A 13,003-nucleotide genomic window follows, 5' to 3' on the forward strand; every position below is an offset into this window, starting at 1 on the left:
ATGAAGACCAAATATGAAGGGAATGCTCGAGTAAAGCGATCCACTCTTCAAGCTCTACGAAGAGACTTTGAGGTTCTTGAAATGAAGATTGGTGAAACAATTACTAACTATTTTGCTAGAGTGATGACAGTGGCAAATAAGATGAGAGTATATGGGGAGATCATGACTGATGTCACGATATGTGAAAAAATCCTACGATCTCTCACGGACAAATTTAATTATATAGTTTGTTCGATTGAGGAATCTGGGAACTTGGATGCAATTACCATTGATGAAATTCAGAGCTCCCTCACTGTACACGAAATTTTTTTTCACAGAAGCAACAATGTGGAGCAAGCTCTGAAGGTGACAACTGATGACAAAACTTGGGGCAGAGGACGTGGAAGAGGAGGACCAGCATTCAACAAGGCTGCTGTGGAAAGCTACAAATGTCATAATCTTGGACATTTCCAATATGAATGTCCGAAATAGGATAAAGAAGCAAATTATGCAGAAGTAAATGAAGAATATGATATGCTATTAATGTCATATATTGAGTCACATGAAACAAAACAGATTGATGCTTGGTTTCTTGACTCAGGATGTTCCAACCATATGTGTGGCAATAGAGGCATGTTCACAAACTTGGATGAGAGTTTTGTTCATTTAGTTAAATTGGGAAACAATAGTAGAATGAATGTGATTGGAAAGGGAAGTATAAAGCTGTTTTCGAATGGAATCAACCATGTTGTCCATGAGGTGTATTATGTTCCAGAGCTCAAAAACAATCTCTTGAGCATAGGACAACTTCAAGAACGAGGCTTGGCTATTTTAATTCAAGGAGGAGTTTGTAAAATTTATCATCCGTTTAAGGGTCTGATTATTCAGACTGAGATGAGTATAAACAGAATGTTTATACTGCTATCGCATACACCAGCTTCTCTAAATGCTCAATCAGAAAGATGTTTTTATACAAGTTCACATGATCTTTTTCACCTTTGGCATCGAAGATATGGTCACCTGAGTTATAAGGGATTGAAAACTCTGCAACACAAGGGGATGGTTCATGGACTTCCTCAGTTTCAAGTCTCAAACAGTACATGTAGAGACTGCATTCATGGCAAACAACATCGTGGTAACATGCCAACACAAAGTACATAAAGAGCAAGTAAGCCTTTGGAACTTATTCATGCAGACATTTGTGGGCCAATTTCTCCTATTTCAAACAGTGGAAAGAGGTATACTTTATGCTTTATTGATGATTTTAGTCATAAATCATGGGTATACTTATTGACACCAAAGAGTGAGGCGCTGATTTGTTTCTAATTTTTCAAAAAAACTGGTGGAAAAGGAGAAAGGATTGGGTATCAAATGTTTACGGACAGATAGAGGGGGAGAATTCACTTTAACTGAATTCACTGATTTCTGCAAAGCAAATGGCATCAAGAGGTACTTAACCACTGCTTACACGCCATAACAAAACGGGATGGCTGAAAGGAAAAATTGAACTATGATGAATATGGTTCGTTCTATGCTGTCTGATAAGAAGCTCCCCAAAACATTCTGGCTAGAAGCAGTGAACTGGACCTTCTATGTTCTGAATAGATGTCCTACATTGGTAGTGAAGAATATTACACCATAAGAGGCGTGGAGTGGAGTAAAACCTTTTGTTGAGCATTTCCGTGTCTTTGGATGCTTAGATCATGTTCATGTTCCAGATGTTAAACGAGGTAAATTAAATGATCAAAGTTTTCCTTGTGTTTTATTGGGAGTTAGTGACGAGTCCAAAGGATATAGATTGTTTTATCCTATAGCTAAGAAAATAGTTATAAGCAAGGATGTTATTTTTGAGGAAGACAAACAGTGGGATTTGAGAGGTGTGTTATGAGGAATAAATCTTATTAGATTTGGAGTGGGGAGACACTAACGAAAACAACAGTGAGGGAGAAGATAGTGAGGGAGAAGATAGGGTGAGTGAAAATAAAAATGACAATAGGGCTAATGAAGAAAATGAAAGAAGAGAAACACGAGGAGAAAGAAATGAGAATGAGAGAAGAGAAACACAAGGTTGTGATGAGGGAGAGAGCAGTATACCACGGGGCTGTAAGAGTGAGAGAAGACACACATAGGGCTGTGATGAGGGATAGAGTAGTGTACCCCAAGGCTGTGAGAATGAGAGAATTTCTAATGTTTTTAATGAGGATGCAGGGAGGGTTTATGAACGGAGTAAGATGTCCTTCTTCTTACTTAAGTGACTACATCACTATAGATGAGCTAACAGAAGATGAGGCATACATGGTTCAAAATGTTTCAACAGGAGATCCTCTTTATTTTGAAGAAGCAGTGAAAGATGAGAAATGGAGGCGAGCTATGGATAGTGAAATAAGTTCTATTGAGAAGAATAAAACATGGTTTTTGAGTGAATTGCCTACTGGAGCAAAAACAATTGGCGTCAAATGGGTGTATAAGACCAAATACAATGAACATGGAGAGATTGACAAGCACAAAGCACGTCTAATAGCCAAAGGTTACTCACAAAAGCACGGTATAGACTACAAAGAGGTTTTTGCACCAGTGGCAAGGATGGACACCGTGAGGATGATCATTGCTTTGGCAGCAAAAAAGAATTGGAGGATTTTCCAGTTAGACGTCAAGTCAACATTTCTTTATGGAGAATTGAGTGAAGAGGTTTACATTGAACAACCAAGGGGTTATGCGATGAAAGGCAATGAACATTTGGTCTACAAACTACATAAAGCATTGTATGGATTAAAACAGGCTCCACGAGCCTGGTTTAGTCGAATTGAGGCACATTTTATCAAGGAGGGTTTTCAGAAATGCGATAATGAGCAAACCTTGTTCACAAAGAAGAATGAAGCAGGAAAAATCATCATTGTAAGTATTTACATTAATGATCTAATTCTTACTGGTTATGATAAAGATTTGACGTGTGATTTCAAAAGGTCCATGTTGAGAGAATTTGATATGACTGATTTGGGATGTATGAGATTTTTTCTTGGCATTGAAGTACTTCAAAGAACAGATGGTATTTTCATAAATAAAGAAAAATATGCTCTAGAGATTTTGAAGAGATTTGGAATGCTGGAAAGCAATGAGGTGAGTAGTTCGATTGTTCTAGGTTTTAAGATCAATAAAGATGAGAATGGAATCACTGTGGATGAGACATACTATAAGCAACTAATAGGAAGCTTGATGTATTTCACTACCACAAGACCAGACATGATGTTTGTCACTAGTCTCATAAGCAGATTTATGGCAAAACCAACCGAACTTCATCTACAGGTTGGAAAGAGAGCTCTTTAATATTTAAAAGGGACGGTGAACTATGGTATTCATTACAAGAAAGGTGGAGATGATGGACTATTTGCTTTCACAGATAATGACTATGCAGGAGATGTGGAGGATGGAAAGAGCACAAATGGTTATATGTTTTTGCTGAGTTCGGGTGTTGTAACATAGAGTTCAAAGAAGCAGCCTATTGTTACTTTGTCTACTACAGAAGCAAAGTTTGTAGTAGCTGTAGTATGTACATGTCAAGCTATATGGATGAAAAGAGTGTTAAGGGAGTTTGAGTACAGTAATGAGACTTGTACTCTGATTAGATGTGACAACAACTCAACCATTAAGTGATCAAAGAATCATGTGATGCATGGTCGAAGTAAGCATATCGATGTAAGGTATCATTTTCTAAGAAATATCACAAAGGAAGGTTCGATTGCTTTAATTCACTGTGGGAGCAAAGATCAGGTGGCAGACATAATGACCAAACCATTAAAGATTAATGTTTTGTAGAGGCTTCGAAGTTTAATGGGAGTAGTTGAGGTTGGTAGTATAAACTAACTGTTTGATGATAATGAGTTTAAGGGAGGGATTGATAAGATTGGTTTGAATAAATTGTTACTTTTTTGTTGCTAATAAGTTTGTACTATGTAGGAAGACTTTTTCCTTGTTAGATTATTTCCTCATGCACGTTACCACCTTCTGTTAGTGTAGTTAGTGAGTTGTTTTTTATTGGCTTTCTGTTACTATTGTAAGGCTATATAATAGCCAAAGCTTTTTATCAATAGGACCGTCATTCTTCTAGTTTACTTGAATACATTGCAATACTGTTGTCTTTTTCTCAACAAAAACACATAAATAGTGATAGTTCTCATGTACTAGCTTTCTCGGAGGTAGTATTTTTTTTTATGCTGTGTTCAAATGGCATGTAACGGTAGCATTTGAATAAGTGGTTGAAATTGTGTTTCTTTAAAGTTTGTATTTTTTTATTTAAAATTATTTTTTTTATGGAAAAATTAAAAATGAATTTTATAGAAAACTGAGAGAATTAAAAAGAAAAGAAAAAAAAAATTGAGTTCGCACGCCTAGGCTGGGAAACGCTCTTTCTTCCTTGGTCACCGGTAAATGAGCCAACCTGCGGCAAGCTTCAAAATCTATCTTAATCCACTCTAAAATCACTAAAAATCCAACAAATCTTCAGAATTTATTTTCGGATAATTTTTTCAATCACTAAGAAGTCTTTTATGGACAATAATGAACTCAACAAATCATTAAGAATCTAATGACACCCTTTTCAACCATAATAACTGTCAAAACAAGGATTTCCCATGGCTTCTCTCTCAATTTTCTCTTCTTTCTACAATGAGGGACCTAAACGTGAAAGGAAACTAACTATAAGGATCAAAAGTAAGATGAATATTTAAAACAATTTTGGAATGTCCAAAATGCTCCTTTAAATTGAAATAACTTAGAAAAAAACCAAGTACTCCATCTAGATTTTGTTTATAGTATAAGGTCGCACACATCATATCCTTGGGGAACAAACCCCACAAATATCTTGTAAAACTAAGTTAAAACAACCAACTGAAGCGGTCCCATAAGATACCTTATGCTATGATTTTACATTTAGGATAAAAGTTTCAATGCTACTTACAATTAAGCATGGCATAGATTTCACTTTAATCATACCTAAAAGATATCAAACAAGCATTTGAATTCTACAAGAAAATCTCAACATACCAAGAGATTTTTTTAGAGTGAAAGCAATAGACTAAGAATAAAAGGATGCAATTACGCTGAGAAAATTAATAATAAGAGTGATAAATAAAATTGTAAAGAAAGCACTAAATTCTCAAAATCAATTAACAAAAATTTAAAGCATAAAGAAAGATAAATTGGAAATCTTAATTGAGAGAGAATTGTATTAAGATTTTTCAAATGAAGTTAGCCCAAAAACAAATATAAATATATCTTTTTTGAGCATTCATATTGTGTTATTCTATTTAATTTGATTGATGTGTTTTTTTTATTTAAGCATAATCATTTGAGTGTTTTTTAAAATAATATTGAGTTAAAAGTGACATTAAATCAATACTTAAGTTAAAAAGTAGATCAAATATTGTAAAAGACTTATTCCTCACCTATGCAAGTAGGAACACTCAGTGAATTGAAAAATCTAAAAACAAACCGTATATAGGCATTGCTAAATTAGAATATATTATTGTGTTTTCTTATTTTCTTTCGTATCTTTTCATTTATATTTAAATTTATTTATCTTCTTGTCTTTAATATTTTTGGTATCAACTTTTTATTTCTTTATAAGTTTTTAATCTTTTCATGAAGGTTTATTCACCTTTCCTAGACCTAGCTCTTGATTTTATATTTGGTATCAAAGCTTTAGGCTCTTGAAGAAAACATGGAGGCTTAAAAAAAAGAACAAATCATGATCAACTAAGGCACCTAGGTCACCTTGGTTTCATGGCTCTTATTATATTTATTAGAGTTATAGAATGAGAGTCTATTTGCTTTCATAGAACCTTGAGATGTGGGATATTGTTTAGAACGATTTTAAGATTTCAATAGAAACTATAGAAAGTTTGACTAGGAAAAATCCCACAAAGAAACTTAGCAATCTTTAAAAGAAAAAAATTGTTCTTAGCACTAAGGGTTTTAATGCTTTGCCTTTTGTTTTGTATGATAGTGAATTTAATAGTGACTTCATTTTCACTATGGCTCATGACATACAGAGAACATTTGATTTTTTTTCATGAATCAATAACTCGAGCAAAGAAATTTAAAATTAACACTTTGATGTGTGAATTTGAGATGACTAAAAAGGATCCTAATAAAAGCATCAAGAAGTTGAGTATAAAGTTTATGACTATTATGAATGGTTTTCCTAATCTTGAAACAATCATCATGTAATACAAGATGATGTGCAAGATATTAAGGTCTTTGCCTGTTTCTTGAGATCCTAAAATGACAACCATTGAAGAATAAAAGGATTTGAGGACTCTTAAATATTATGAGCTTTGGGTCTCTCATTATCAATCCATTGAATGGTAAGAAATAAGAATTTCATATCATGAAAAATGATATTATACTCAAATTTTCATATGATAATGATGGTAAAAATGATGTAACTCTTCTTATAAAGAAGTTTAAAAGTATTAAAAAAAAAGATATTACTCTAAATCCAAACATAACTTTTTTTTGGAATCAAAATCCATCTAGGCATTAAAAAAATTATGTGAAAAAGTAGCCACACAACTAAAAAATACCCACACCAACAAAAACCACCATAAGACTAGATTAAATCACCTAAGAAATTGCCCAACCATCAAACCGGTAAAGTGTGAAAGAAGATGGAGAAGAATTGAGATTTCCCTTTCCTTGATCTCTATTTGAAGGTGGTGGCAAACTACACAATTTGTGTAGGAAGAAGAAGAGGAAGAGCCCTTGATCTACTAACCCACACACCTCCCTAAATTGCCAGCGTGTGTAACAACATTCCATAAAGTCGATTTCAAACCCTAACTTGCTAATTTATTTGTTTTGGATTATTCGTAATATGTTTGTTGACTTTTGTTATGTGGATGTATATTTTATGAATGTGTTTATTATGGGATTTGTGTGTTAATATTTCTAGAATGGTGTTATTTTGTATTTTTTTTCCACTATGTGTAATGTTGATTTATTGTCATTGAATCTAGTATGGTAAAATCCTTAAAAGGGTTCTATTGTCAAACATTTGAGATTGGTTGTTTAAAAAATATATGATTTTGTTTTCTTAAAAAAATATAAGTAAATAAAAGTTATGTTTTTTTAACCGAAAACTCAGGACAGTAAAATCATTAAAATGGTTGTCATTGAGAAGTTAAGATTTTGTTTTTTTTTTAAAATAAAATAAAAAATATTGTTTTGCTTTTATAAAAGAATTAACCCGAGTATAGTAAAATCCTAAAAATTTTTTTTTTCCTCGAGAAGTTGAGTCTTTTTTATTTTTAAAGAAAATATAAATAAAATATTTTTGTTTTGTTTATACTAAAGAATTGATTAGAGTATGGTAAAATCCTTAAAAGGATTTTGTTCCTATAAAGTTGAAACCTTGCTATTTTGATTAAAATATATATATATATATATATATATATGCAAATCATATAAGTTTTTTTTTTTAAATGTTATTTGATTTTGTGGTTATTAGTAAGTATGGTTATTTGAAAAATCCAAATATCAAATTAATATAACATGCAAATTATATGGTAAACAAGCAAAATGAAGTATCATCAAGGATTATTTTTGAAAATTAGCATTGTTTCACCTAAAGTTCCGTAGAAATAACATAGAAAAAAAAATATTTAAAAAATAGCATAATTTTAATAAAGATACAAATGAGAATCATGACTTTGAACGAAGTTACAAATGAAAATCATGACTTTTGAAAGTCACAGGCATAATTGTGAAACCCGGCCCGACCTGACGGGTCGACCTGGGATTAGGCTGACCCGGGGTTGGAATCAAGCCAAGTTTAAGAAAAAACCAATCAAGAATTTAGCCCTAAAAAACCCGGGTGACTCGGGACTTGTAACACTCGGGTAAACCCAGATGAGACCCGACTATTTTTTTTAATATGTATATATAAGTAAAACGTCACCGTTTCATTGAAAAGTCGAAGACATAAAACCTAGTTTGTCCACTTAAGCCAACGAAGCAGCTGCAGAACCCACTCTTAACATTCAATCTCTTCCACACTTTATGTGCTACCATTCTTTTATAAACCATTCTTCTCTCTCAGCTCCTTTTTTTTCCTGATTGTTTAAGCTAACCTGTAAGGCTGTAACCAGACACTTGGAAAACCTTATTTTTGCAAGTAAACTATTTATATTTTGTTTTTTATTGGTTGATTCTTCCATGTTGGTTATTTCTTTTCTACTTTCTTCTCTCTCATATCCCTGTTCTTCACTGATTGCTTAAGCGAACTAGTAACCAGACACTTGGAGAACCTTTTTTTGCTGGCAGAAACATTTAGGTAAATTATACATTTTTTCTATTTTTATTGCTTGATTCATCCAAGTTAAACAACATGCTGGTTATTAAATTACCAAGGTTGGTAATTTTTGCATATTATTTAATTAAGTAGTTTCATTTAGGAAGTCATGATTCATGAATTAGTTCTTTATTTACATCTCTCCAGTTTTGGGCAAACTAGTCTTTTTTTGTTTTAAAATATTCATAGAGTATGATAGCAATGAACTTAGAAACAAAATTACCTTTGTCTACAATAAAGTCAAGGGGTGTTGTTTCCATGATGGCATGGAAGACTTTCTTGTGTATATATCATGAATGAGAAATATTTAAACTGTAGTATTTAATGCTTTGCCTGCATTATTCTCTTAGTATTAGTGTAGGATATAAATTAATTTGATTGAAGGGAGGAAGACATACATATAAAATATATCATCCAATTTTATTTTTTTTGGGTTGACCCGAGTTAACTCATCTGAATCGTGACCCGATCATTATACCGAGTCGGGTTTAAAAACTATGGTCATGGGTTGGAATTGCGACTTTGACAAATAAATAAACTTTAAACCCAAACTAACTTCAAATGCAAACGCTAAATAATACCCTAATCTCAAACCATAACCTTAAACATTAACCCTAAATCCTAAAAGTGATGCACACAAAAGCATATTATGGATAACAATAAGGATAAAAAGACAGAGTAATGATCAAAATAGGATTCGAACACAAAGAACTATAATTCATAGTTTTATTTTTTAGAACAAAGTTTGATATATTCTACATCTCTAGGAGCTTTACATCCCTTTTAAATAGTCTATAAAAACCGATGTTAACATGGTAAAAATTTCATAATCCTAAAATAAAAAGAAAAAGACATAAAATATGAAAATTACATAAATCTACTAAAATCAAGGAAACATAATGAAACTAGCTCAAACAAAATATTTGGGCCCTAATTTGAGAGTCTTCCAAAGCTTGGCTGGTTGAAGATAACCTCTTATAGAATTGGGTCTTAGAGATCACATAAAACAATTTGAGCCCAATCCAACAATTAAATCTCATTTTCACTATGATAGTCTAGCATAACTAGATCTTTTTTTGGGTCTAGTATTATCCCATTAGTCCATAAAAAATATATACTAGGCCATTTATATAATCTATTTGTGACAAATCTCTATCTAGCAAGGATAGATCTTCATCTAACTACTCATAACTTTTAATTTTTACTAGCCTAACTACATAAAAAACCAAACTCTAAACATTAAAACTACTAACTAGCCTGACTATATATCTTACAAGTTTGGGGTTTGGATTTAGGGTTACTATTTGAGGTTTGAGATTTACATTTAGGGATAGTGTTTAGCATTAAAGATTGGGGGTTTAGGGTTTGGATTAATATTTGGAGTTAGTGTTTGAGGTTTAAGGTTTAGAATTATGATTTAGTGTTATTGTTTAGGGATTACAAATTAGAAGCTTGGATTTAGTGTTAGTATTTAGTGTTTGAGGTTTGAGATTTGGGGTTAGTGTTTAAGGTTAGTGATTAGGAATTTAGGGTTTGGATTTTGGGTTAGTGTTTGGGGTTTGATTTTAGTGTTTGAGGTTTGGATTTTAAGGTTATTGTTTAGGGTTATGGTTTAGGTTAGGTCAGGGTTAAAGTTTACTGTTTTTTACTTAAAGCCACAATTTCCACCCACAACTTTGACTAAATTGTGGTATTTTTTCTAAATTAGTCTTAACATGTGCTGTGATTAGTACTTAAAAGTATATTTTTATCAAGGTTTTATATCATTATATTGTACTTAAAGTATCATTAAATTCCCTAAATTAAGTATATTTTATAATAGCAAGTCTAATAACATAAGATATCTTTAATTTATGGTAAATGCTTATTTTCAATGTAGACATATCTCATAATTTAAATGATTGATTGATGTGTTTAACTATTAAAAGTGAAAAGACAAAGAGAGAGGTAAGTTTAAAGAAGAGATGCTGGTTCAATTCAAACTGGAACACCATTCGGTTATTGGATCATAACTAGAGCTATAGAACTTGAATTTAGGTCTAGTTTATATGGATAGAAATATAAGACATAGGCCTAAAACTTTCATGGGGAGTCTAAGATTCAAAAGGGCCGTTTTCAAGTTCAAATTGTAGCAACAAAAGAGAAGTCATAATCTGTCTTGCAGCCTAGACACTGTTTACTGTTCAGCCCATATCTCGAGTTGTAGAAGTATAAATGAGCTCATTCTTATTTTGTTGGAAAGCAGAGACAAATGCACAGAACTTTCATGAGACTAACTTGTCAAATTTTGATGTTAATAATGACGTTTTATTCAGAAAAGAAAATAATGATTGTCACCAAAGTCAAGAGGTGGCAACATACTTAATAATTAGTCATCAAATCAATATTTTTAAATTTTAGCCTATAAAAGGAGGCATTTGCCATGAATGTAGGCATCCTGGTTTTCAGATCAAAATCTTGCTCTTGCTATCTTTCTTTGTAATGTTCAAGTTTTATTTCATGTTATATTTTTATTAATCTCTTGTTTATGCTTTTCATTTCCTTTACTATCCTTAGTTAACCTATATCATATTTATGTTCTCATGTTGTTTATTTATATTTTTCTTCTTCATTATGTTTAGCTAAGTTTATTTTGTTAAGGTGAAAAGGTTACACTAATGGTGTAATAATAAATATAATATAAACTTAACATGAACTTTAATGTTTGATACTAACATATTTTATATTTGTTATCTTTCTCACTCTTAATACCTTACTTTTTAAATGGTTAATCTAGATTTGTGTTGTATAAACCTTGGTACAACAAATACGTGACCTTTTTCATAGCCAACTGCATGGTATAACCAACACTTTTGCTATGAAAGAAACTTGATTTGTTGTTGACATAAGTTATCACCATGAATACCTGACAACATTTACAAGTATTGGCATTACGCAAATAAGATAATTAATATAATTGTGTTAATAATTTATAATCTGATTGGAACCTCCTTTGTGTGTGGTTTCCAGTTGAGTAATAAAAAGAGTTTATATTATACTTATTTGAAATACCATTAGTGGATCCTCTAACATTGACGATTGTTTTATCCTTGTTTAATCCTTACATCAATATCACATCTCAAAAGTTTTCTTCAACTGCTTTTCATTTATTATTTATAATTTTATATAGTTCACCTCCCTGTGGTTCGACCCTGGTCTTGTCGAATTATTTATTACTTCGACACTCCTGCACTTGAGATAAGACATCAATCTTTTGATCGTGGCAAGTTTTTTGTGCCGTTGCCGAGGAGGTAAGTTATTGTATAAATTATATATTTTATTTGATTTGTTGTTGACATAAGTTATCACCATGAATACCTGACAACATTTACAAGTATTGGCATTACGCAAATAAGATAATTAATATAATTGTGTTAATAATTTATAATCTGATTGGAACCTCCTTTGTGTGTGGTTTCCAGTTGAGTAATAAAAAGAGTTTATATTATACTTATTTGAAATACCATTAGTGGATCCTCTAACATTGACGATTGTTTTATCCTTGTTTAATCCTTACATCAATATCACATCTCAAAAGTTTTCTTCAACTGCTTTTCATTTATTATTTATAATTTTATATAGTTCACCTCCCTGTGGTTCGACCCTGGTCTTGTCGAATTATTTATTACTTCGACACTCCTGCACTTGAGATAAGACATCAATCTTTTGATCGTGGCAAGTTTTTTGTGCCGTTGCCGAGGAGGTAAGTTATTGTATAAATTATATATTTTATTTTTTTTCTTTTCAGTTTTATTGTTTTTCTAATTCTTGTTCTTTTTTTTCTTTTTTTTTTCTTTTGCAATTGCATGAGAGTTTGGTCACACACATTAAGTAGTAGACTTTGTAGGAAATCTTTATCCTCTTCAGAAAATATGGTCGAAGAGGATAACCAGTCACTTTATAATAAGAATAATGAGAATAATCGTGTTAGAACACTTAGAAACCACATGAATCCTACAAGAACAAGTGCACCATCATGTATAATTTTTTCTCCTGATGCATCTCATTTCAAATTTAAGCCAGACATTATCCAACTTTTACCTTCTTTTCATGGCTTAGATCTAGAAAATTCATACTTGCATTTGAGAGAATTTGATGAAATTTGTAACACTTATAATGACTTAAATTGTAGCATGAACACCATCATATGAAAGCTTTTTTCCTTTTTCTTTAAAAGATTAAGCTAAAACATGGTTACAAAATTTGAGACCAGGATCCATTCCTGCTTAGGATGAAATGCAACAACAGTTTTTGAAGTTTTTTCCATCTCATAGAACAAACTTTTTCAAAAGACAAATCACCACCTTCACATAAAAGTTTGGAGAAACATTTTCCTAGTGTTGGGATAGGTATAAAGACTTGTTTAATACTTGTCCTCATCATGGTTTTGAAACATGGAGATTGCTTTTAGATTTTTATGAAGCGTTAACAACTAAAGATAAGCAAATGGTGGAATTGATGTGCAATGAAACTTTTAAAGATAAAAACTCTGATAAAGCAATGGAATACATGGATTTGTTAGCTGAAAATACTTATAATTGGGACACTACAAGTACTTATAAGTCACTGGGTAAAACTCAATCTCATACATCTAATGGAGGTATGTACAACCTTAGGAAAGATCCTCCAAGCTAAATT

At 31.8% G+C, this 13,003-nt stretch overlaps 1 protein-coding gene and 1 pseudogene across 1 annotated transcript; one reads left to right on the top strand and one right to left on the bottom strand.

Moving 5' to 3' along the window:
• LOC133669924 (uncharacterized) lies at positions 1–471 on the top strand. Its single transcript, XM_062090255.1, has one exon. The coding sequence runs from the start codon at positions 1–3 to the stop codon at positions 469–471; it is 471 nt and encodes a 156-aa protein (XP_061946239.1).
• Positions 472–12,642: 12,171 nt separating this feature from the next.
• On the bottom strand, positions 12,643–12,753 carry LOC133670294 (small nucleolar RNA R71; annotated as a pseudogene).
• Positions 12,754–13,003: the final 250 nt, after the last annotated feature.

Source organism: Populus nigra, chromosome 12, assembly GCF_951802175.1.
Source record: "Populus nigra chromosome 12, ddPopNigr1.1, whole genome shotgun sequence".
NCBI lineage: Eukaryota > Viridiplantae > Streptophyta > Magnoliopsida > Malpighiales > Salicaceae > Populus > Populus nigra.

Coding starts and splice junctions, on each gene's coding strand:
- LOC133669924 (XM_062090255.1), top strand. CDS start 1: ATGAAGACCAAATATGAAGGGAATGCTCGAGTAAAGCGATCCACTCTT.